The sequence below is a fragment of the Erigeron canadensis genome, chromosome 4, assembly GCF_010389155.1.
Source record: "Erigeron canadensis isolate Cc75 chromosome 4, C_canadensis_v1, whole genome shotgun sequence".
In the NCBI taxonomy this organism is placed as follows: domain Eukaryota; kingdom Viridiplantae; phylum Streptophyta; class Magnoliopsida; order Asterales; family Asteraceae; genus Erigeron; species Erigeron canadensis.
The window spans coordinates 23,299,940-23,327,014 of NC_057764.1; the positions used below are offsets into that span (position 1 = coordinate 23,299,940).

Below are 27,075 nucleotides of genomic sequence, written 5' to 3' on the forward strand. Positions count from 1 at the left end.
ATGAAAAAAGTAGTCAATTAATATGATTTCCAATAAATGGATGATATAGAAAGTCTAATGCATTGTAAGTTTGTTTTTATGTATCGCATTCTTGTTGTTTTTATTTAAAGGTTATTTGGAATCGACTTATGCTCCACGTCAACAGCCTACGTTAGCTGAATTGGTCAGTGTCTTAACTATTCAATTTACCTAATTGATAAATCTATATCTATACTATATTGTAAAGCAGATTTCTTCTGGATTTTCAACATTGAACTTGAAATTTTCAATATTGATTTTAAGTATTTCCCCAAAATGTCTCTCTTATCTATTTTATATTTACTTAAAATAACTATAATACCTTTTCCCTCTTCTCAAATCTCAACCAATCATCTTTTTTCTCTCTCCTCCCTAAATCATTTATTCCTCCAATTTATTCAAAATTTTTTATCTCAAAAACCGTACGTCGATAAATTATAAAAATTATATGAGTTTTCTTAAAATTTCATGTTATTTCATTAGAGATGTCATTCGATATACTTTCGACAAATTTTTAAATCCGAGGACGAAGCCCATACGGCTAAGACATTTGACTATCATACTCTATGACCTAGGAATCACCACCACCATTTCACCGTCGCAAAGCGCGGGTACTTGTTCTCGTAGATATATAATGTATGTACATTTGACAAGTTAATTGGATGATAATAAGTACTTAATTAATTTGTTAAAGTTGTGATTGATTAAATTTGAACAGCATCGAGTATGTTTACTGGCTGGGGAGAATTGAAGAAAGCAGGGGAGGGCAGGGGCGGTACTAGAAGGGGGCAGGGGGGTCCAATGCCCCTCTCCAAATTTAAATTTTGTCATATATTTTTAATTTTTTTATACGTTTTTAAAAAAAATTAATAAGTTTTTAACATTTTGCCTCCTTTTAAATTTATTTTTCATAAGTTTTCTAAGTTTGCCCCCTTTGAAATTTTTTCCTGGTACCGTCTCTGGGGAGGGTATGGCGTTACCCTTTAACTCAAACCTAAATGGATCATCCATAAATCAAACACCTTATCAACAGGTCATTAACGTCAATGACAGATGATGTCATTTATTGGTGTATCTTTTGATCGAGTTTCATTTCAAGTAAAAACGAATTTCTACAGCTTGGATAATTATGTGATGACGGGGCCAAATGCTAAACCAAATTTCAATCTTTTGTCCTGCTTGGATGTTGAGAATTTGGATGGTGAGAAACGATTAGTATTTTACGGGGGTGTCACAAATGGCGACTCAGATTGTCCAGCTGCCAAAGACATTGAAGCACTGGGCTTTCACTGGATTAAACGTACCATGCTTCGAGTATGGAATTGACAAGGGAGGACTCGTCATGCATTCATCCCATTTTAATACACTTTCTTGTTTGTTCGTACCTTTGGTTAATGAAATTTGCCTTTAAACAAAAGTAAAAAAAAAAAAAGAAAAAAAGAAAAAGAAAGAAAGAAAATGAAAGGATATCATGAAATTCATGGCGATTAACAACTTTTATTCAACATCATGTTCGGTGAATTTTTTTTCTTTACCAGTAACGAATTCCATCAGTATTGGAAATAAGGAGAGATACGTGCGGCGGTGAGATGGTGAGGGTGATAGGTCAAGTCATAAAGTATCATTTCCAAATGCCTTAGTCGTACAGACTCCACCCTCAGATTTAAAAATTTGTTGAAAGTATATCGAGTGACATCTCTAATGAAAAAACATGAAATTTTAAGAACACTCATACAATTTTTATAATTTATCGATATACGGTTTTTGAGATAAAAGAATTAGAGGAATAAAATGATTTATGGATGAGAGATAAAAAAAATGAGTAGTTGAGATTTGAGGAAAGAACAAAAAATTAGTTGTTGAGATTTAAGGTTATTAGGCCTTTGTCAATCCTGCAACTCTTTCTGCCTCTTCCTCACTGTCACACAGCTTTTCTCTCTCCTAAATCACCTTTTCCCCACTTACTACCAACCTCACCCCTTATTTATCTCTTCCTCGACTTTCATTATTATTTTTTATTTGTGGGACCCGCTTTACTAATGACCGTTGCTCATTAAAATAATTCAAAAATTAATTCGAATTTTTGAAAATAACGGCTAGTAGGCATTTTTTTTTTTGTTTTTTTTTTGTACCCCTATTTATACTTAACTTAACACAACCATTTCAAATCACAACAACTTCTTTCAACTCATTTTTATCTTCCTCAAACCATTCAAGTTCAAAATGGAGAGACAAATGTGGACTGAATACGAATATCTTTTGTTATGTAGGTGTTGGATACAAGGATGTGAAATGCTTTATCCAACCCAAAAAATTGCTTGGACCAATATATCTGAAAGCTTCAACAGACTCACAACTGAAGGTCCATGGACCATATCTCAACTACTAGGTCACTTCAACAAAATTCGCAATGAATGTAAGGAGTTTGAGGCAATCTATACGAAGCTGAAGGCACAGAGGAGGACCTTATCTGATGAGTTGCTCTATGCAATGGCGCATCAAGAGTACCACGAGAATTATGGGAGGGGCTTCTGAGCAGTGCTTCAGGGAGCTTATCATGGTTTCCTACTTATAATTAAGTTTGTTTTCGGTGGTCGATGATGTCAGCCATGATACTATCCTCCACTTGATCAACAGTCATTAATGGTTTTCGGTTTGAGACATTTGATGAAAAAGCCATTTCCGATTTATAAAATTTTGTGTTTTGATCTGAAATATTTGATAAGAATCCAGTATTTATAGGTCAACTAAAAGACAATGCTCCAACGTTCAAAATTCAAAATATTTACACAATTATCCCTCCAACATTTGAATTGAAAATATTTACAATTTCAGTCCTTCAAACGGTCAAAAATTCAAAAACATTTACACTTCCAGTCCCTGAAAGGTTAACTGGATTGTCACTCTATAAATACCAACCCAGAGCACAATTCATTGTCATCACCATTTCAATTCTCATTCTTTTACAAACTCACTATTTCTAACCAAATGGTGTCCTCATCATCAAAAAAGAATGTTCACCGACCTCGTCTGACTGAAGATGAGATGAAAACACGAATCATGAATGATATCAAAGAGGACACCTTCCTTCAAACTGAAATCTCTGGGGTCATAGGCAACCTACGGGAGAAAAGACAACGATGCGAGCAAGAGGTTGAGGCAATACAAGCACTATTGCGCAAGGTCTCAAAGCACGAAAAGAGATATTCTTTGTTTATGCAGGATGAGATCAAGAAAGTCAAAAGGGTGGTCGCTAATGTTTTCAAAGCCGGTCACACGTTGGGTGACCAATGCACTTGAGCCGAATCGTACCACGATAATTGCGGAGAAGACAAAACAGTGGATGAAGTCAAATGTCCGCAACATGACAAGTGGTGGCTCGACGAAAGCGTTTGTCGTGGCTTAGGAAAAATGTCAATAAAAGATGATAAAGTGTAATCGTAGCTAACGAATGTTTCGTGTTTTTATCTTGTACTGTCTTTTTAGTTTTGCGTTATCTTTTAAGTAACGTAATGTATTTGTTTAATAATAGAATGTGTTAGTTTAGTTTGATAATGGTATTTTAAATAAGGTGGTTTTTTTTAATAGCTGTTAAAGGGAAAAAAACGCAAAAGTCAAAAACTAAACCCCATATCCGTTGTTCCTCACTCGGTGGTGTGGGGAAGAGGTTCTCAAGGAAAAGGCCACGCCGAGCCTTGTGCCAACGTAGGAAGAGGACCAAGGTGCCACGCCGAGTGTTGGCACCGGCCTTACAGGTATACCAGGTAGAGATGTTTAAATTTGTAAATAAAGGATATAGGTATTTTGGGTAGTTCAAATCATCTTTTCTTAAAAAAAAAAGACAAAATGCATTATAAGATAGTATTATATTAAGTCTACGTGTGAGTTCCAGACTTGGTTATGCAGGACTGAGGACACAACTAACCCAGTCAATGAGAGGTTTTTCCAAGAATTAAAATTAAAGTTAAACATAATGTTTAAAAAATAAAATAATAATATTTTTTTTCAAACACCTGGATATGAAGGACACCAAATATATACATAAAAAATAAAGTTAAAAGCTCAAACTATATATTAGAAAACTTGGCAAACACATAATTTTTTTTATGATGAAAATTATGCTAAATGTCACATCTAAGCATAATTTTTAGTTTTATTGCTTAGTTTTTTTGAAGAGCTTTTGATTTAAGTTGTTAATCAGGACACTATTATAGTAATTTCAGGTAAAATCATGGGACAAAAAGATATACTGGTTATTTTTCAAACGAAAACAAACGTTATTCATGACAACTAAACATTAATTGTACCCAACAAAAACCTGAAACCCAACAGAACGTTAATTTGATATCTAATGTAATAAGCTTTTATAGCTTACCTGCCTTGCCACATATCTAAATGTTATTTTTTGGAAGAATTATGATGGTATTTTGTGATTTATATATGTCGCAAGTCATTTATAAAAATGTTCGGTGCATGCTAACTCAAATTCTAGGCTTTGCTTTAGAAGATTCATTGGGTTTTTGGTCTTTTACCTTTAAAGGGTGCGACTCCGTATAAGGACCTCCTTCCCTTCTGCCCCTCCCCGTTCACACGGTTCTCAAAGGATAACGAGAGAGGCAATCGGAATGGTACTTGAGTTCATTTATGCTTACGAGTTTCCAGACACATTGCACTACCGCGCGGGTCGAGGCTATCACTCGGCCTTAGAACGGATCTAAGAAGACTTTGGGAACCTCTTGCTAGTTTTTGGAATTTGACGTCAGGATATGTTTTCACAACATCGACTCATCTCCATCTTTAAGGAAGAGATCGGCGACCCCAAGTTCTTTTACTTCATTCAGGAAGTGTTTTCGGGAGTACGAAGACGATATAACGTTTTATTGAAAATAATCAAATTAGACATCTAAGTTTGTAATAACACTTAATTTGGACCCAAATTCACATTAATTAGTGATTAAATTTAATTTAATCTAATAAAAAGAAATTTGTAAGGAATTTGTAAGCGGAAAGTCCCCTTTGTCCATTTTGTAAAGACAATGAGGAAACAATTGACTATCTTCTTACTGCTTGTCCCATTGCAAATGTGGTATTATGTTTCCTCATGGTGCCATATACCTCCACTATAGGCATACCAGGCCAAATAGTTTTTCCTTACAAACCAGCTTTCTCCCGAGGTCTCATTAACTAAACTTAGAATCATTAATCTTATCATCCTCTCATCTGGTTGGCATATTTGAAAAACTCGGAAAGATAAAGTCTTTTATTGTAAAGATCTAAACCCAAATTCGAAGACATAAACATTCAACACTCATATGGTTAACTGTGAGATCAAAGTTTAAGGAGCTCGACTCGAACTCCTGGAGCTCCTTTAATTGTAATACGGTAACTTATTTTGACTTTGGTTTTGCTTGTACTTTCCTAGGACAAGGAGCCTAAATTTTGATTGGAGAAAGAGATACAGTGAGAGTAGGTATGTATTTTCTAAAAGACACGTAAACCTCAAAAAGAGCGTGTGGTAATGATAGGGATTCTTATAACTTATTTTGACATTTTGTAAAAAAAAATATTTAAAAAGAAAGATTAATTGTCGAACCTCATGACAGACCTAAAAAACCAAAACTATATCCAACTAATCTAAAACCTTATTTGTTCCATAATCGGTAAACGTTCTATCAATAGTGTTTATATGAAGTATACAAAGTTAAGCATTGCCATTGCCACTAATGATATAACAATCTTAACCATTAATTTTCATTCAATGGTCAAGATATTTTCAACATGACGCAAGTTGAGAAATCAACTTGAGGGAATTTAAATTCCGTAAACTCAGCTTTATGTAGAACAAGGTGCTGATAACGTGTGATAAGATTATTGTGAAGAGAAATATAGAGAGGAAGAAATTGTATCTTTCATTGAGAATGGGGAGGGATATATATACACAAGTCTTGGAGTAGGCTCCAAGATAAATGAGATAAACTAGAAAATGTAATCTCTCTAAAACATACATGATACACATAATCATTTTCATTTACAATAATTCCTTTAATAATAGTCATTGAAATTAATAGTGTCATCTCCATTGAATGTTTGACACCTGTAAAAAAAAACGTTATATATTAATCATATACAAAAATTAAACAAAATGTGACTTTTGGAAGGAGTGGCTAGAACACATGCTAATGTTTGAGAGATTGAGTGTTCGAATCTAGGCTGCGTTTTTTTATATGACCTATAAGTTTTATACTTTTATAAGATAAACACATATACACTTTGTAATATTTTTTTCTTTTTAGTAACATTTTTGTTCGTTTATTAAATATTTGTCTAACTACTGTATTTCTTTTTTACATTTTGTTTTACTTTATAGTAGGTAATTTTATTTTTAATACTTTGTATTCTTGGGATTTTTAGGAATACACATATGGTATAGTTGTGACAAATGTATTTGTATTGATGTAAAGGTTACATTTGATCAAATGTATAGTTGTGACAATATTTAAACATGAGAAAACTACGGCGGTGAATTTGTCTACTTTAAAAATATGGGTTAGTGGGGCGCGGTCAATCTTTCTAGTTTAAAAATATGGGTTGGTAAGATGTGTAGCGGGGGCGGGGGTTGGTGAAGGAAATGACACTCTTCTAAAAGCCGCCTACCAAACTCCCCCACCATCACCTCATCACCCACCTATTCATTGATTCAAATCCCACATTTACTACGTGTTTTCTCAACCAAAATCCCCCCCGCCCCCCCACAAAACACACAATGGCAGTTCACATCAACAACTCCAACATACCCATTTTCAACACTTCCAATCTCACAACCCAAAACCCATCTTCAAAGTCATCATCTTTTTTATCTTTTGGATCCAACTTCAAAAACCCATTAAAAAACAATAATAACAATAATTATACCTCTGTTTCTTGTAATGTGAAAAACAACAAAAACCCATTTAAAGTATCAGCTTTCTCTGCCACTTCCACCAAAGAGAAGCCATCTAAAGCTCCAGAAGAAATTGTGTTGAAACCCATTCAAGAAATTTCGGGTACGGTCCATTTACCCGGATCCAAGTCTTTGTCTAATCGGATCCTCCTTCTTGCTGCCCTGTCTGAGGTATCTTTTATAAATTATGTTTTGAATATTTGAATTTAATTAGTGTTTTGATTGATTGACTAGAATTTGATTATTATTAAGATATAGGAAATGATATGTACATTAGTTTTTGACTGAATGTGAAAAATGTCTTAATGTAGTAACTCACAAAGTTTTGTTTGTGATCTATAAGTTTACTTTATAAGGTTACTCTATGGGAAAAGGTTACGTAGATTTTGGTTTTCTTTGACCTCTGTAGTTGGTATGGCCATGAGAAGAAGTAGGCCTAAAAAGAGCTTTGCTTGTGAGAGGACATGACCATACTTAGAGGACTAGGATTAGTTTAGAGGAATATGGTAGATCAGTAATCCTTTTAGGTATTTTAGGGGTAGTCTATATACTTATATGTAGGAAGGTCAGGCATGATACCTTTCTTATATGCTCGTATACTCGTAATTGTTGCTCTCAGTCCATTTGCTTGGTTTTATGCAAACGGTTATGTCTAATATGTTCAAATGTCCTATCTACTATGTATTGTCCATTTTGCGCTAAAGTGTCCTACGTGGTATGTTTGCTACTCCCCTTTACTCTTAACGTAGGCAGCTCATACCCGACCGACAAGTATGGTTTGCTTAACTCTTTACACTCTCCTACTTTTGCATCATATGGCCGGAGGTCCTTATGGAAGCAGTCTCTCTACCTTTGGGTAGAGGCAAGATTGTCTACATCTCACCTCCCCCATACCCTGCTCACTGTGTTGTTTAGTTTATTTAAAGGTGGAAAGGAAAGGAGATGAGAGGAGAAATATATAAGATGCATTCTTAAGATTTTTTTAAGTGTGGAAAGGGAAGGAGTAGAAAGGATTAGAGGGGGAAGTTGATATGGATCTGCTGGAAGTTTATATTATTTAGTAATATAATATTAATTTTATTATTATTATGATTAGGAAAGTATTGTCTTTACTTAGATATCTTATGATATCTTTTATATTATTTAGTTAGCTTGATCATCAAGCTATAGGATTAGTATAAAAAGAATATTAGGGTTGTAATTCTAAAGTATGAAATATTAATCAGAAGTTTATTGTTCTTGTTTAATCAATTTAGGAGTTTACTGGTTCTCGAATACCAGCCTATCTTTGTTATTGTTCTTATCATTTGATACAAGCCATTGGTTCGTATCAATTGGTATCAGAGCATCGATCTTGCAACCTGTGCTTTTCTTCAACTATGGAATCAAGGACGATCATTGATGTTGATGCTGATGTACAGCAATACCATGAATCTACTGAGGCTTGGGTGGACATAATGCATGCTCGGATCAATCGTTTTCGAGCAGCCACCGCGCGATCTCAGTTGGCCACTCAACAATTTCACTTGAGGTTTACAACTAGGCTGGATAAACTTGAACCAGTTGTAGTTGGGACACAGCAGAAGTTGGATGCATTGGCGGCAGTGGCAAACCAGCCTCTACCCCAGCAACCGATGATTCAGGAAGTTGTCATACCAACAGTCCCTACAACTTCACCAAAAACAAATCAGTTTGGGTTGAAGCAATCGAAGGTTTCACAAGCAGGGGTATCCTTATCCCAGACACCTTCAGATCTTGCAAGGAATAATCATCCTGATGTGAACCAAGAACGAGGAGCTGGACTAACATTCAAGGACATAAGCAATGCTTATGAAGATCTGGCAGGCGATGAAAAGCGATCCATATATGACATGAATGGGGAGAATGGGCTTAAAGGTACATGTTTTGGTTTAAGGAATTGTGCAAAAGCTGATGAACTTTCTGGTTTGATACATATGATTGAGTTTGTTAAACAACTTCGATATGATCAGCAAGCTATGGAGTTTCAAGTCAGAATTTGGGATCCTGGAATTACTCGAAGGAACAATTTAAAGCAACACCTTGAGGACAAGGTGTTTTTGGGGTGGGAGTAATGATATGGATCTGCTGGAAGTTTATATTATTTAGTATTATAATATTAATTTTATTATTAATATGATTAGGAAAGTATTGTCTTTACTTAGATATCTTATGATATCTTTTATATTATTTAGTTAGCTTGATCATCTAGCTATAGGATTAGTATAAAAAGAATATTAGGGTTGTAATTCTAAAGTATGAAATATTAATCAGAAGTTTATTGTTCTTGTTTAATCAATTTAGGAGTTTACTGGTTCTCGAATACCAGCCTATCTTTGTTATTGTTTGATACAAGCCATTGGTTCGTATCAGAAGTTTAGTTGTTTTTTGTCTCAAAAGTTTTCCCCTCATTTTTGAGGTGATTAGGAAGGAAAACTTCTCTTCCCTCTCATCTCCTTTCCTCCCTTAAGTTAACTAGACATTAATGAATATTGGGTCATTTTGTTGTTGTGGCTATAAGGAATGACTTGACTTAAAAACTTATAGAAATGCTGTGTTATCCAGTAAGTAATCGATTTTTTACTATTTGTCTTTTAAGACCATTCATTAAGCACATAAAACAAACAACAATCCTGCTTAATCGACGTAGACTACATACATGTAGACGGACATTTTATCCATAAAACAGCTAATTAGTCATACATACCAGTTATATGTTTTACATCGTGCAGTGTAAAACTTCTGCCTTTACTGCTAAGATTTTTTGTTTACATATATATTAGATATATTAAGGTTTGTATTTTGATGCTAACATTTAACATTACTTTTTTTTTATCGGGGAGTGGGTTAAAGTGGTTCTTCTACCTGGTTTTAGTTTTTTAGATGTATATCCAATATTTATTGTGGGTAATTTAGAGTTTTGAAATTTTTGTTTTTTTTTGTGAACTTGAGTATAAAGTTTCTGACTTTTTTGATTTTTTGTGAGGTAAAGTCGTGAATGTGTAATTTGGTATTTGATTGATATTCTTGATATTGGTACATAGTGAGGTGCAAGGTGCTGATGGTTTCTTAGACGGGTCATGTTTGTTTTGTGTAAAATACATCTGTTTTTTTCTTTGATAACAAGTTATAGAAGTTGCACCCAAAAATGTTCTTGTTAAAGCGATAAAAATTTGGATAGAAGGTGACGGTTAATGATTCGATATATTGATTTGAGTTTCCTTTTATCTATTGCATTTTCACAAGTTCAACATTCCACCCTCGATTTTTTGATGAATCTATGACTGAAGAAAAGGGCGATTGTTGCCTTTGGCAATCAGTTTTGGATTTTATTTTGTCATGGAAAGGGGGTGTTAGTTCCTGAACCTTAGTAGAAGATGATAAGCTATAGTTTCAATATTGCTTTTCTTTCTTGCATCTGAACTGGTTTTGCATTTTTCAAAGGACTATAAAAGATGCTATTTATCACCTATGACCTATGTTATAAATAGTAAGGTATTAAACTATTAATATTGGTTGAGAAATCCATGAATTTCGATTGAGTTCATAGGACACATCTAACTTATGTTTCTTTACATTACGATTTACACATCTTGTCTTTGATGACTGATTTTAAAATAGCGTTTCTATTGACATTATGCATTTCTTTGAGTTCTCTATATAAATTTTTGTAAGCTTTCCATATGTATATACTATGAATCTGAGTGAACTTATGCTATCAGGGGACTACTGTTGTAGACAACTTGTTAAACAGTGATGATGTTCATTACATGCTTGGAGCTTTAAGAGCTCTAGGGTTAAATGTTGAAGAAAATAGTGCAATTAAAAGAGCAATCGTAGAAGGTTGTGGTGGTGTATTTCCCGTGGGTAAAGAAGCCAAGGATGAAATCCAGCTTTTTCTTGGAAATGCAGGAACAGCTATGCGTCCATTGACTGCTGCCGTTACTGCTGCCGGTGGAAACTCAAGGTATTTTAACTTAGTGTTATATTCTCCTGCATTTTATGTCTGCTTCATCCTCCTACACATACATTTCATGACCATGTGTACCCATTTCTCTCACCTCATCATTTCATTTTTCTATGTGTCACAATTATATGAGTAGGAGGATTCATACTTTCATAGGCATAAGTTGTAGGAATTAAATATCGTTTCTTTTTAACCTAACATCTCTTGATTAGCTATTATAATCCGTAGAACGTATATTAAAGTTTTTTGTGCCGATATGTAATTTTAAGGTGAATACACAAATAAAAATTTTACCTTTCTGTTTGTTGCATGTTCTGTACATATAAATTTTTAGTTTTTGTTATATATCTAAGAATCTAAGATCTCTAAATATTCTTCTATTAGTTGACACAAATTAAGGGATCACATGAACTGAAAACTCAATAGCATCCACTTGTTGATAATGCTGCAATTTAATGCCCAAAGAAGAAATTATTGCAATTCTTATTATCATTTTATTTATGGGAGACAGTGAGTATGAATTTGGGAATCGATAATAGAGTTGACCAACTTGGTGGTGCTGGGTAGCTAAGGTAGTGGGTAAGTTACATTGATATGTAATACCCTAACAGTTATGAGTTTTTTCTTCAGCTACATACTAGATGGTGTTCCTCGAATGAGGGAGAGGCCAATTGGTGATCTGGTCACCGGTCTAAAACAGCTTGGTGCAAATGTTGATTGTTCTCTCGGTACAAACTGCCCACCGGTTCGTGTAGTTGGAAGTGGAGGCCTTCCTGGTGGAAAGGTAATCAACAATAAGATTGCTGCATTTTAAAGTCGTAAGAATTAATTATTTGGTTCCATATATGATTGGAAAATTTGGTTATTTAAGAAACTATTAATTAGTAAAGAAATTATAGTTTTTGAATCTTTTTGTAATCTTCTTTCCCTGGCCTTCTTATTGCAGGTGAAATTGTCAGGATCTATAAGTAGCCAATACTTGACTTCTTTGCTTATGGCGGCTCCTCTTGCACTGGGAGACGTAGAGATAGAAATTGTAGATAAATTGATCTCTGTACCATATGTGGAGATGACACTTAAGTTGATGGAGCGGTTTGGGGTTTCAGTAGAACACAGTGATACTTGGGACAGATTCCATGTCCGAGGCGGTCAAAAGTACAAGTAAGTTGATCATTTCATAAAAGTCAATCTTTACGTGAAGATCGGTCAACATCTATTTTAATCCGATAAAATCTCTTTAGGTCACCTGGAAATGCTTATGTGGAAGGTGATGCTTCAAGTGCGAGTTACTTCTTAGCTGGTGCTGCCATCACTGGCGGAACTGTCACCGTGGAAGGTTGCGGGACAAGCAGTTTACAGGTATTATCCATGTGCCCACCTCAAAGATATTCAAAAACTAAATTGTTTCTCAAGTATATATTCTTCTAGTTAATTGCAAATTTTTTTGCCCCATACGTCTACCCATTCTATAAATTTCGTCCAAAGTTGGTGACTCGGTTCAATCGTGTAATAAGTCTCTTTTTTGTTTTTTAGAATTGACAATTTATGTCAGTTCTTGGTTATATCAACGATGTGGGAGTGTATTGTGCACACATTCTAAAAGAAGGACATTTAGTCTTTTTGCTTTCTTTTTGCCTCAAGATCATCTTCATCTTTTCAAGATACTCTGCACTCATTTGCATTATCAAAGTTTTGGATGCATTCTGTAACTGTGGTACAAGGAGGGAGACATAATATGTCATTAGTTCTTATTCTTAAGCTCAATGCACACTATCACCTCTTACTTCTTTTTTCTTTCTTTTTTTTTATTAGTTTATTTAAGCTCAATGCACACTAACACTTCTTCTTTATAACTTCAAGTCATTCATTTTAATTTTTGAAGCTGATGGTTTTTGACATTAAAGATAGAACTATGTATATACATATGTCATTTCATCTTACCTATTTGCATGTCTTGTTGATCTTTAATCAGGGTGATGTAAAATTTGCTGAGGTCCTTGGACAAATGGGTGCTGAAGTAACCTGGACAGAGAACTCTGTCACGGTGAAGGGTCCGCCAAGGAATTCTTCCGGAAGGGGACACTTGCGTCCAGTAGATGTGAACATGAACAAAATGCCGGATGTTGCGATGACTCTTGCTGTGGTTGCCCTTTATGCTGATGGCCCCACTGCCATTAGAGACGGTATGTGTTAGAATTCACCACAGCTTTGTAATGTTAAATATATGTTAGTTTAGATTAACAAAATGACTATATGATCACAAAAGGAAACATTTATCTCAAATTTGGAACTAATATAGTATCATACCTATATAGCAATTGTAGTTTCAAAGAAATCCTTAAGGTCGTGTTGTTTATAATACATGACTGGGTATATATTGTTTTTTGTGCTCAAGCTTTTAAAAATCACATTTGACTATCCTTTATTGAAAGGTTAATTTTGTTCATGTCTCATTTTAGGCAATTTACTTTTTATCAAGGAAAAAATAGCAATCAATGTCTATGTCGTAGTTTAGGCAATTAAAACCCATCAATCAAAGTGCTGTTGGTTCAAGGCATATTAGAGATAAATGAGATAATAGTACGTGGATGTCTTTTCAAAAGAAGTACAAACTTTTTCTTGGGCTCTTTAGTTTTTACTGAAAATACCAAACTCCTTTAACTGAATTGTCTAAAATAGAAGAAACTGGAAATTAGTTGCTATTTTGTGAAAACGAAAAGTAAATCGCCAAAAATTGGAGGTTAAGTATGCTTATATTTTATGTAATTCATCTTTTTGAAAAATGTAAGAACTTAAATGGAAGTGAATTGATTTGAAAAATATATATTAAAGCACCACTTATGAAGAAATCTAGAAATTGAGTTTTAGGATCTGTAAAGACATCCTGTATATTGTATGAGAATAGATATATCGTACACCACAATCCATCATTTTTACTTTTCACACGACAAAGTGAATATGAAAAATGTGAGTTAAAACACTTAAAAGACAGTTTTGGGTGTGCAAAGTAAAATGTAGCACAAATTGGCCCCTTTCTCATATTGGGTTTACATATTCTTCTTTACGTATATCCCTATATTGTTCATTTTGTGGGCCCCGTCTCACGTCGGTAAATCATTAGATGGACTAAATCATATTCTTCATTCCTTATATTGGGCAGTGGCTAGCTGGAGAGTAAAAGAAACGGAAAGGATGATTGCCATCTGCACAGAACTAAGAAAGGTACAAGTCATTAACCCATCTTACTCTAAAAAATAGAATGGCCATGAGTACTTTTAAAGTACTCAATGAATCTGCCCATTATTTGTTTAGTGCTAATAGGCCCTTTTGCCCTTGGAACTTTTCAGTTGGGAGCAACAGTCGAAGAAGGTCCAGATTATTGTGTGATCACTCCACCAGAGAAATTGAATGTGACAGCAATCGACACATACGATGATCACAGAATGGCCATGGCTTTCTCGCTTGCCGCCTGTGCAGAGGTTCCTGTCACCATTAAGGACCCGGGTTGCACCCGTAAGACCTTCCCCGACTACTTTGAAGTTCTTGAAAGATACACTAAGCATTAAATCACATATAAGATGTTCAGAAAGAAAGGGGTTAGAGGTTTTAAAATGACACCTTTACCCTTCAGTCCTTCACCATTATCTTTCTTCAGAAATGTTTCACTTACAGAGTTACATCATATGTATATGGGCGACCTGAGCGTATTTTATCTTTTCTTTTCGGTGAGTTTGTAGTTTTTGTTGAGGTGGAATAAGTATTATCTTGAATATTTATGCTAAATTTGGTTAGCAATGTATTATTTTTGATGCATAATGTATTTGTTATATTATAATGAAAAGTGTTTTTGAATATGGCCAAGATTTGTGAAGGTGAGATGAGTTTTGAACCTTATACTCAGATTTAGCACATGGTGACACTAAATAATTGATCCTTTATTAGTGCTGAAAATAATTATATGTTAAGAAAGATTGGTTACTAACAAAAGTGGTTATGAGTGAAAGTGGGGTTTAAGTTTGAAGTCATAATTCTCTTGAGATGTTGATTTGAAGTTGAGATGTACGATAGGGGTGTAAAGGCACCTTTGGGATATAAACAAAATCATGGATTATCTTATTCCTTATACTTCTATTGTATGTTAATTTTTAATTCAATTTTACTGAATTATTTAAATGATATTTTGAATACTATAAAAGGTTGGTATTACTCCATATGTTATATGAGTCAGAAATACATTTCGTAATTTGCTCTACATTATCTTAAGTAATATTTCTCTTCTAAATCCAAATTACTAGTTAATAATATATACTAGTAAAAATGTAGCTATAAGCCTATAACTAAAACCTGAAAAATGAAAAAGAAAATAAACGCTATATAAATTATGGATTCATGCGTGTATCTATTATATAAATAAAAGAAAATTGTGATGACATCATATTTATTAGAAAAAAATCTACTTGGCATCATTAGACATTCACATATTAATTATTTCTTTTTTTTATTTAATTGATTTATGACATCAATATAAATAAATAGAATTTGATAATTCTATATTAGGAAATATCATTACTTTTAAAGATTTTGTGGCACTATTACTCTATTAGACATTTATATAATAATACTTTCTTTTTTTATTTAATTGATTTATTTATAAATAACTAAACTTTAATTTTTAATTCCCATATTAGAAAATATCTTTAGTTTTAAAGATTTTTGTGTGGTAACGGTTATAACTTAAATGTTCATAGAGTATTATAAATGAATATGAAAGGTCTTACACATTTTAATTCTTATATAGATTGTATATGTGTTTATAAAAAAAAATCACATTTTGTACAATATCTTGAAGTTTTTCTTGAATTTTATTAAATTTTGTGTTATATATCAATGGGTTGAATGTTAAATAAATTTTCATTATATAATTTTAGGTAAATTTTACATTATATAATTGTCCTCAATAATTATTTCTTTAGTTTGCCCGCGTAATACGCGGGTTACTTAGCTAGTCAAGTGATAAAGTTCCATTTAGGTAAAAACTAAAAAACATGATAGAAGAGTTTACGTTAATTGTATTATTTATCTAAAAATTCTATTTTTAGTTTCGTAAGTTTAGACTGATCGATCATCTTGCAACTCGATGTTATACATGGCATTTTATCTTAAAAACTTTTACCCTTGTATTTTTATTTTTTTTTATTGTTTTTCTTTAAACATTCATATCTATAATCATGAAAAGAAATAAAATAAGAATTAGCGATAAGCCAGATAAATACAAAAGGAGAAATTTAAGTACAAATGAAATTTTATTTCATCTTATTGTACAATGTAATAAAAAGTTATAGGAAAATTTAACTTCAGTCCTAAGATTGTTGTTAGCGTGAATAAATAATTATACTTTTTATTTTAAAATTAGTTTGAGCGCGTTAAGTCGTTATTGGCAACCCATAGAGTTGTTATTAGCAATACTAAATTTTTTAATTGTGGATAGCCAAAATTAAATGGATGGGAATTTCCAATGACACACCGGTCTAGTGTTAAGACACATGAGATTTTTTTATAAGTCGGAAGTTCGAGTCTTGCCAAATACAAGCTTTATTCATATTAATCCCCAAGTAGTCTATGGTGATTTCTTTTGGCATTGTTGCTCGGCACGGGGTAGTAGGATCCGGTTTAGACAACCGACCAACCGCTTTTTGGGTTAGGACCTCATCATTTGATGGTGAAGGATATGTTTCTATTCGAAAGTCATTTGTTAAAAAATAATAAAAATGAATAAATGAACGGAAATTATATGCACCATAACCTTAGAATATACTACCAATATTCCAGGTTTATACTTGTGACTTGCCAACATTTATTGTTGTTGATTGTAATAATGCTCATGTTTCCTTCATTCTTCTTGTATAGTTCCTTGAAAAAATTTCTTGTTGTTGATTGTAACTACAATGATTAATGTAGAAGAAACAATGGTTAAAAAAAAAAATGATATTTGTACCATTTCTTTTGATTGATTGATGTACCATAAATATGCATTGTTGACTTATACAGTTAGTTATACAATTTGTACATTATTATACATTAATAAAAAATAGTGATACTTATATCACAAATTAAGCGTTAAAACAGTGTGGGGTGGGGTCTAAAAGACTAACTCAGTAATTTATGATACTTGGAAATTACTCTTTTCCCAATTAAGCTTGCAATAAGTTGAAGTTTGGTGGTCCTTTTTACTCTTTCACATATATACAAACTCACATGATGTAGGTGCTACCCTAACCAACAAAGTTGGGGAATTTTGACAATAAAGGCATTGAGTGTTTACCTAATTTACAGTCAAAATCTTGACACATATGACATATATACATTATGGCAAGAAAAAACAAATATATCCTAAGTTTAGACCAACACCATGTTGTTTTAAAATGATATTAAATATGTAAGTTATATACATTTCTACTTATTGGTTTTAGTGGTTTATTTCTATATTTGCTATAAAAGTATAAATTATGGTTTTCCAATATGTTTTGTTTAGAGCTTTAGCCGTTGAATTCATGGAAGAATGACATTTTGGGGTAAGTTATTGACATGAACGGGCTAACACCTTAGAAAAAATTATTGAAGTATTTATAGATGTGTGTAATAACTCGAAGACATGTATCAATGTCAATAAATAAGGTAACGAGAGGAAAAATAAACTTATGCATCAACGAATAAATGAATTAGGTATTAAGATATGATAAAATTGACATGATGTTTACTCTCTTTTCTTTTTTTCCAAAAAAAAAAAAATCATCGTTCATCTTGAATTAATTAGTTAGTTTTTTTTTTTTTTTTTTGAAAAGTAATTAATTAGTTACTATCACAAAGAGTGTTGACAAAGCCCTCATTCAAATGATTATTCCAATTCAGGAAAATCTTAACACAAGTACACAACTAAAAAGAGGACATTAATCAAAACATCATACTCAAAACATTTGATAGTGAACAATAGATCAATTGGCTGGAGTTTTTTTTTTTTTTTTTTTTTTATTCCTGATCATAAGTTTGACTCTTCAAAATGACATATTTTTAGGTTTTCTTTTGACTAACTTATAACAGCTTATGATTTACATCTTGTAATTTAAAGTATGTGTAGGGATTCACCGTTGTATGATGAGATATCCCCTGATATCAAATAACAACTGACTCTTGAAGAAAAACATACTAATCGAAACCAAAAAAAAAAAAGAACGCAAAGTTGTAGATGGAGTTGTTCATAAGCTTAAATTCCTCTTGATCCAGTGGGTATCTTTGGTGCACCACGTGAATGCTGATTTCCTCTTGAAGTTATTAAGCTTCTAATGACAACAACTATGGTTTAAAATGATTCTAGAAGTTAAATACTACGAGGTAGACATTTTTTCATCATTTGTTAGATAGGCGCATTTTGAAGATCGTTCAAGTCGTCTTCAAAAACGTCCTTTTTACCTAATGATCAATCAAGGCACGCACCTAGCTATGAGATGAATACGTTGTTGATATTCCGCTTTTCGTTATCACCATTCATCTCGACACGACGTATATATCTATATATATCCCAACTCTAGATTATATTCATAAGTTCGTATATTGATGAACTATATATGTGTTATGCACATGCAATGCACCCATAACATGGAAGAAGAATTATTGCTTTATTCATTCATGTGGAAAATTAGGTATAATGGAATACAATGAAGGAACATGACAAAGGTGTTACCCAATCACTAAAATTGTGTTTGGCACTAATGGAGCATTGCAATTGTACTTTCTAAATAATCCATATCTTTAATGGATGGAAAGTTTCATACTTACTTATTACAATCAGTAGATAACCATAAAAATACATTAATATTGACCTTTAATTAATAGAATTTTAGAGTTTTTAACAAATCTTTTGTCATGGACTTCGTATGTAAATTGGGGAAATGCAATTTGTCTTCTATGCAAAATACGAAACCAATTAGATCCAAAAGGTATGATGATAGTAACATCAATCAATACTCATTTATAAAAGAAGGTTTCCTTTCATTTTCAATTTTTGTGTGCTCTTAATATAAACCTCACACTAAAAATGACTTATCCCATACTCACATGACATGTCTCTTAACTTCCCTTTCAATTAGCTTTTTTTTTCTTCCACTCCTTTATTTCACATCTAAAATTAATTTTTAAAAATATGACTAATGACTTTTAATCAATTATGGGACTAGTTAACTTATTAAAAAAGTATCCCCTTATTGAAAGTTACATAGAGAAATGTCTAAATTACTCTCCAAATTTAATTATATAATATTTTCATCTAGCACCCCTTAAAATATATTCACATAAACTATCCCCTTAACATTAATGATTAAGTTACACTATCAATCGTTAATCTTTTAGAATATCTTCATTAACCCTAGCTTTAAATAAATTACTTTTATATCAATTATTTACACCACTTAACGTCACTTCCACCACCAACAGTTGTCCCATCATCACACCGTCACCGCCACAACCACTGCTACATTGCGTGGATATAATGCTACTATAAATAATAAATAGTAAGCTTGTAAGGAAAAAGAGTGCCTCAAATACTTTTCTTATAACCCATTTGCAAAAATAATGGATATCTTAGAATGGCTTAGGAATAACTTATAGCATATTTTTTTTAAAAAAATAACACTTTATATTTGGAAGTGTTGAAAAATATGTAATATTTTCATTTAACACGCCTTAAAATATTTTTACATACACTATCCGTTAACATTAGTGATTAAATTACACTATCAATCCTTTATTTTTTAAAATATCTCCATTAACTCTTTACATCAATTATCTACACCACTCGACGTCGCCTTCACTACCAACTATCGCCACCACCACAGTGTCATCGTCACGACTACCGCCGCATTACGCAGGTACCATGCTAGTTGAATTTAACTATAATAACTATGAAGTGAAGTTGAATTAATCAAAGTTATGAAAGACGAAAAAACTTCACTCACTAAAAACAATAGAAACCTTATTCTTTTTACAAGTGAATTTTACCTCAAACGTGTATGATGTATGCAAATCGCACAACGAATGGGTCCCGCATTAAGCGGATCTTAAATAGTTTTTCTCACCATAACACCTCCTTAATTGGAAAATATCGTCGAGGAGAACCTACCAAGACTCGAACTCAAGATCTTGGAGTAAATTCCCCGGGGGCCCCGCATAGCAGGTTTAGTGAAACACCACTGGCCATAAACGAAATGTAAATAATTTATTTCAAATCGTATAAATTAGAAAAAGCAACACGTTTGGCAAAGTTTCATTTCCCTGGTATTATTTATAAGTTTTCATTAATATTCCAACAACTAAAAATGGTAATGATGAGGAGTTATCAACGAATGTCAAAACTAAATTCATTTGTATACTCACAATCAAATATTAATCAAAACAAATCTTTAATATTATATATCATCACTAGAAACTAGAAAGTAAACATATAAAATTGAGTGGTAGATTATGAAATATTATATAATAACGATCAGTTAAAAAGGTTATAACTAAAGGGTTGTGATCAAATGAATCTAATAAAAATAGTGGATATCAAGGACTTAATCACAGCCATAGGATCAGATGAAATAAATGGTCCAGATTAGATTTTAAAAAAACACACGGAGGGGTAAAATGGTAAATTTACCTCCTATGCTCACCTAACATTATATAACAGATCCAGAATCCCAATCAAAACCCTAAAAATCAAAACAAATCGTGAAATCAAATGGAGATTTCTCCGGCGATCAAATCGTGAAATCAAACAATCGTGATATCAAATCGTGATATCAAATCGTGAAATTCCGACTAATAACAATAAAAAACTCTGGCGATCTGGAATCTGTGAGCGGTGGTACAGCTAATTGACATAATCTTTGTTGATAATCTTCAATAATTCAGTGATGGAATCAATAGAAGAATTAGTTATGGAATCAAAAGAACATGATGTTTCCGACGACGAGATTATTGAAGATGAAGAAGGGATATTTGCAGACGAGGAAGAAGACAACACAGGTACATAACCAATCAAAGTTGATTTTACATATAATCGTTGATTTCACATAGGAATATAGTTTTTCAGCTTGAAGTAACATGCCTAATAAAATCAAAGTTGATTGTACATAGGAATATAGCTTTTCTGCTTACAATCAAAGTTGATTGTACATAGGAATATAGCTTTTATGCTTACAATCAAGGTTGATTCTACATATGCATGTAAATTTTGTGTTTGAACTAATCTGGCTAATCCAATCAAGTTGATTGTACATAGGAATATAGCTTTTGTACTTACAATCAAAGCTGATTGTACATAGGAATATAGCTTTTGTGCTTACAATCAAGGTTGATTGTACATATGCATCTAAATTTTGTGTTTGAACTAACCTGCCTAATCCAATCAAGTTGATTGTACATAGGAATGTAGCTTTTGTGCTTACAATCAGAGTTGATTGTACATAGGAATGTTAATTTTCTCCTTGAAGTAACCTGCCTAATCAGATCAAAGTTGATTGTACATAGGAAAATTTTGTAATTAAAATAACATGCCTAATGCAATCAAAGTTGATTGTACATAGGAATGTGGCTTTTATGATTGCAATCAAAGTTGATTGTACATAGGAATATAGCTTTTGTGTTTGAAAATAACCTGCAAAGTCAAAATTGATTGTACATAGGAATATTGCTTGTCTTTGTCTACATAAGTTAAATGATAATATGTGTATTTCCTTTTTTCATTACAGTTTATACCGTGAATGTAACGCCTATAACATTACCAACAACTACAATAATCCAAACACCAGGAGGATCAGAGTTTTTTGCACCAATAGTAGATCCAAGAATGTTACCGGTCAAGGGAAATATTTATGGAACACTAGAAAATTGTGAAGCATTTTATAAAGAGTATGCTTCTCATGCTGGATTTGATGTTAGGAAATCTTGTCAGAAAACTACTAGGTCTGGATGGATCAAACAAAAGTATTATCTTTGTAGCAGGCAAGGAACACCGAAGAATGTTTCACTTGATACTTTAGAAACAAAAGAAAAACAAATTAGGAAGAGTACTCATGAATGCACTGGATGTAGAGCTAGAATTAGATTTGATTGGATATTTGATACCGAAAGCTACAGAGTAGGTCTTTTTGAACCACATCACAACCATGAGATGCTTCATCAAGAGTACAGGCACTTATCGAGGGCCGAAAGACAACTAAAATATGCCGAGCAGCTTTTTGTGTACAATGCATACCTTGCAAACATTGGACCAACAAAAGCTCATCAGTTGTACAGTAACATGAAAGGGAGCTATCAGAATGTAAATGGGACAGTTGACGACTTCAGAAATTGGAAAAGAGACCTGAATGTCTTTATTAATGAAAGTGACTCTCAAATGTTAGTTAACAAAATGGAGGAGAGAAGGGAGTACATTCCGGGGTTTTCGTTTGAATACATTCTTGATGACAGTCAATTGCACTCACTTTTCTGGGCTGATGAGGTGGCGAGGGTCAACTATGAGGAATTCAGTGACATTATGTCTTTTGATGCAACGTACCGAACAAACAGGTATTCGTTTTTTAAAAACCATATAGATCAATCAAATGTGATTGGAAAATAAAAGTTTCATCAGATTTGATTGTTTTTTCTTTTTTTTTTGGCAAAAGGTACAACATGATGTTCGTACCATTAACTGGAATTGACAACCATGGTAAGTGTGTAACATTTGCTGTTGGGCTGATAAGAGATGAAAAAGCAGAGACCTACACATGGCTTTTAAACTGTTTCATGAGGTCATTCAATAAAGAGCCAACGATGGTGGTAACCGATCAGGATAAATCGATGGAAATTGCAATAAAGAATGTGTTTAATACGGCAAAGCATAGGCTGTGCATGTAGCACATAACACAAAAGTTGCCAACAAAGGTAATTTACTTTAACAATCAAAGATGATTGAGTGCTATTTAATGTTTGAATCTTTTTTAAAATATGCTTTTGTAATGACCAATAAAATGTGATTGGATACAGGTTAAAGAGGCAATTCCAAGTATTGAAGAAGAATCAGAAAGAGACTTTAAGAAGAGGTTTGACAATATAGTGTGGAATATGCACATCGAGCCACATGTTTTTGAGGAACAGTGGGATAAACTCATGAGTGATTTCTCGTTGAAGAATGATACATGGTTCAAGTACATGTTCCAAATTAGATCAAAATGGATACCTGCTTACTTCACAGACACTCCAATGTTCGGTCTGATGAGAACAACCTCAAGATCAGAAAGCGAAAATGCTTTTTTTTCACATTTCACAAGACAAGGAGCAAATTTGGTACACTTTATGAGTGGCTTTGAATCTGCAATGTTGAAGCAAAGGTCAACACACGAGAAGTTGGATGCTGATGACATCAAAAAAAAGCCGAACATTGTGCACCAAACTGAATATTGAAAAGCATGCTTCAAAAATATACACAAAAACAGTTTTCGAGATTGTTCAGAAAGAGATAGAGGCTTCGCTGTATGCATGTTCAGTGGATCAGATGACTATCGAGGGTGATTGTAAAGTTTATCTTATTAACGAAAGATTAGGGAAGAATCCAGTGGACACTGGAAAAAATGTGATACAATACAAGGTATGTTTCTGCTCTATGCACAATCAATCAAATATGATTAGTCAATAAAAAAATTTTAAAAATTCTTCTGTCCATGCAGGTACTTTATAACCGGCAAGATGGATCGGTTATGTGTACTTGTAGACACTACCTTCGTTACGGTCGCCTATGCCGACATTGTTTTATGGGTCTGAACAACAATAATGTGGAAGAGATACCTGCACAATACATAATGAGGCGATGGACGAAAGGAATCATACCACCAGATTTGAGATCGAGGAGAAACAGATTCAACAATGCAAATATGGGTACTCAAAAGCTGGTTACTAATGTAACCTCGCTTGTTGAAGATTGCTTGCATCTACTGTTAATGATGAAAAAAAGCTCACAGAATTTCTGGAAAAAATGAAAGACTTGAAGAAAAAAGTTGAGGATGAAATACCGAAACAACCCTCAAAGAAAAAAAATGACGTTATAGAAAAAATGATGGGTGTTCCTAAGCCGAATACAAATAGAATAAAAAACCCACCAGTTAGCTCATACAAAGGGTGCTTCAGAGACAAACGTTTGATGGGTGGAAAAGAAAAGGGGATTATAGAAAGCAACAAAAGAAAGACTAATTGCAGCCTGTGTGGAGGGACAAATCACAACATGAGGACTTGTGGAAAAAAGAAACAAAAACCGAATTAGACTTTTTATTATTGCTATTTTTTTCCTATTTTGCAGATTTTATTCTTGGGTTGATAGATTTTTTACAGCTTAAAAATTTATACCTGGTTGAATATTTTTAGTGACCAATCAAACATGATTTTCTATATCCAATCAAAAGTGATTGAAAATGTGATCTGCTTAGAATATGTATAGTGTTACATTTCTGTGTATAATGTGATACATTTCTGCATCTAACCTGCTTGAATCTTGTATAATGTGATACATTTCTGCAATGTGGTCGTATTTTGTCACAATGCAAATAGAGACCATCTCAAGCAAAATGGAATGGGAAAACGGCAGGTTGTGGTATTATCAAGCCAGCCTATCCGTATTTGCTTGATGGGTCTAAATTTACCAAAACTGTGTGCAATCAAGTTTGATTGTACAACATTAAATTGTAATAATCATTTAACTGCATCTTGTCACATTCCACTAAATTCGAACACATTCAAAAATACACAAGTCTATTAAACGATTTCAACTACACAAGTCTACTAAAACACCATTCAACTACACGAGTCTACAGCAACCAGTTAAGCAAAACAGTGTTAGATACCACGATTAGGATAATATTTCCTAAGACACTGCAGAGTTTCTACGCTTCCTTTCATCCCTACCTGCTAGAAAAAGCTTTGTTATTGCTGCCCGGGAATATTTTTCTGAAAACGCTCTAGAATCCTTTAGAATCATTCCAGCATGTTGGTTTATCTCATGTGTCAGAATCTTTGCAGTGTACCTTACCCTCAGCTTCAACAAGACATACTTCTGGTCTCTAGATTCATTCGGAAATCCACAATTCCATGTATCTTCAGACTGTCCCTTAAACGATTCCATGTGGCGCATGAGAAACACGCCACAATCCACAAAGTTATCTTTTGTATTCCAGGTGAGGCTAAATTGTGTAGGCTTAAGACCTTTAACAAGTTGAGCAGAAGGATGTTTCACATGCATCAAGTGAGCCGAGAACAGTTTATGTTGTATACAACAGTTTTTTGAAAACTATCAAAACAAATGTACAACTTATATTGCATATTACAATCAAAGTTGATTGTACATATCGAATACATGCAATCAAAGTTGATTGTACATATCAAATACATGGAATATAAGTTGATTGTACATATGAAAGTTTATGCCTATATCAAACGTGAAGCCAAAAATGAAACGCAATCGACTATTGTGACAATTAGTGAACCCAATACATGCTTAAATCAGACCCAATACATGCACTAACCACGGATTACGGTTGATATCATATATAACAAAGATACGAATTGATTTATACTTACCACAGTACTTGTCACCTTCTTGTATTTTCCATTAAAGGTTCCGACATCTTCAGGAATCAAATTGTCGATTATGTGAAATGCCGGTTTATCCCTTATATCATAAACCAACAAATAAAAATGTGATGAACGGCAGAGAGGGAAAAACACCTGTATGTATGATAAAGGTAAAGTCTTAAGTCTCCAGAATAAACACTTACAACTATAGAATCAAGAATGATTAAGTATAAGAACAGAAAACTAAAGGCTATACCAGATCAAAGTCTCTGAATGACATTCGATCAGAATGATTGCCAAAGAAACAACGCAAATTATCCTCAAATAAAGTCGTAAGCACTTTGGCAGATTTCTTCTTAGACTCAAAGAATTCTTCCGACTGTTTGATAAAAAAAAGGCTAAGTAAATAAAAATAGAGCTTGTTAGTAGTTACAAAACTTGTAACAGATTAAAAACTTACAAGAATAGCTGTATTGAAGAACAATCTAGATACCGCATTTGGTTTCCTAGTTCTTTCTTGGAAATTCAACACTGCAGCCCAACAATCTATGACACCAGCTTCAATATATGACCCGGGGGCTAAAGATTGGAACATAAAACGCATACCAAAGCTTGATCCATATACACCAGGAGACTCAAAAACCATTTGACTATAAATAATAAAGAAAAAAAACAGCTAAATTATGATCATTTCAGTTTATGAAAATGATAAAATTAATACTTATACGGGAAGTGGGAAACTTACGTTCAAGAACAATCTAATTCTGAAAACATTTGCATCGCAACACACAGTTCTGAATGACAAATACGCGAATTAACGGGGGTTTTCGCATTGACATATGGGGATTGCAACACAGGAGCTGGTCTACGTCGTCGTTTACCAAATGCTGGCTGCAAAACAGTTGGGCTGGACGGAGGCTCTGGATCTACAACTTTAGGAGGAACACTCATATCTTCTTCAGTCTCCTGAGTCAAAATATGAAAAGTTGGTGTATACCTTAGCTTCTTTTTCGAGGGTTTGGGAAGGCTAAGTGAATATAAATCACTTCGATTGAGAAATTCTTTCATATCATGAATTACCTCCTGCTGATCGAAGCGCAACCACTCTGAAAATAACTCATCTTCTTGGTCAGTAGCAATATTGTACACTTCTTCATCAGAAAGATGATCATCTACTTCTTTATTGTCTTCACTCATCTTCTTTGCTTTATCATGAACATCAGCTTGAGGATTATCAACAGGTACTTCATCGGAATAAAGATTCACACCATTTAATGCTTCATTTTCTCCTTGATTAACAAGAACCGGAATACCATCATCCACTAAATCTCCTGACTGCATCACATCACCAACTGCATCATCACTTAGAACACCTTCTTTCACTAATAGAGACGCCAATTCATCATCATCATCACCTGATTTGCCCTCAAAATCTTTCAATGAAAATATATCGATCATCTTCGCACGACAAACTTTGAAAACTTTATCATCACCA

The 27,075-nt window shown here is 33.3% G+C and overlaps 2 protein-coding genes across 2 annotated transcripts; both read left to right on the forward strand.

Annotated features, from left to right (window-relative positions):
* The first annotated feature begins 6,744 nt into the window (after positions 1–6,744).
* LOC122594876 (3-phosphoshikimate 1-carboxyvinyltransferase 2-like) lies at positions 6,745–14,797 on the forward strand. Its single transcript, XM_043767177.1, has 8 exons — positions 6,745–7,129; positions 10,699–10,943; positions 11,574–11,727; positions 11,890–12,104; positions 12,185–12,302; positions 12,916–13,126; positions 14,104–14,165; positions 14,291–14,797. The coding sequence occupies exons 1-8, from the start codon at positions 6,782–6,784 to the stop codon at positions 14,507–14,509; spliced, it is 1,572 nt and encodes a 523-aa protein (XP_043623112.1). The 5' UTR covers positions 6,745–6,781; the 3' UTR covers positions 14,510–14,797.
* Positions 14,798–20,890: 6,093 nt separating this feature from the next.
* Positions 20,891–23,995, forward strand: LOC122597187 (protein FAR1-RELATED SEQUENCE 5-like). The gene is made up of 6 exons (XM_043769817.1): positions 20,891–21,002; positions 21,728–22,547; positions 22,646–22,853; positions 23,007–23,306; positions 23,473–23,607; positions 23,687–23,995. The coding sequence occupies exons 1-6, from the start codon at positions 20,891–20,893 to the stop codon at positions 23,993–23,995; spliced, it is 1,884 nt and encodes a 627-aa protein (XP_043625752.1).
* Positions 23,996–27,075: the final 3,080 nt, after the last annotated feature.

What these genes read in the sequence shown, in the direction of transcription:
- LOC122594876 (XM_043767177.1), top strand. Translation starts at nt 6,782, where the DNA reads ATGGCAGTTCACATCAACAACTCCAACATACCCATTTTCAACACTTCC. An exon ending in TTCTTGCTGCCCTGTCTGAG is followed by an intron (nt 7,130 to 10,698) that starts GTATCTTTTATA and finishes TTATGCTATCAG; the next exon opens with GGGACTACTGTTGTAGACAA. An exon ending in GCGGGACAAGCAGTTTACAG is followed by an intron (nt 12,303 to 12,915) that starts GTATTATCCATG and finishes ATCTTTAATCAG; the next exon opens with GGTGATGTAAAATTTGCTGA.
- LOC122597187 (XM_043769817.1), top strand. Translation starts at nt 20,891, where the DNA reads ATGGAATCAATAGAAGAATTAGTTATGGAATCAAAAGAACATGATGTT. An exon ending in CGAGGAAGAAGACAACACAG is followed by an intron (nt 21,003 to 21,727) that starts GTACATAACCAA and finishes TTTTCATTACAG; the next exon opens with TTTATACCGTGAATGTAACG. An exon ending in CAAGACAAGGAGCAAATTTG is followed by an intron (nt 23,307 to 23,472) that starts GTACACTTTATG and finishes GAGATTGTTCAG; the next exon opens with AAAGAGATAGAGGCTTCGCT.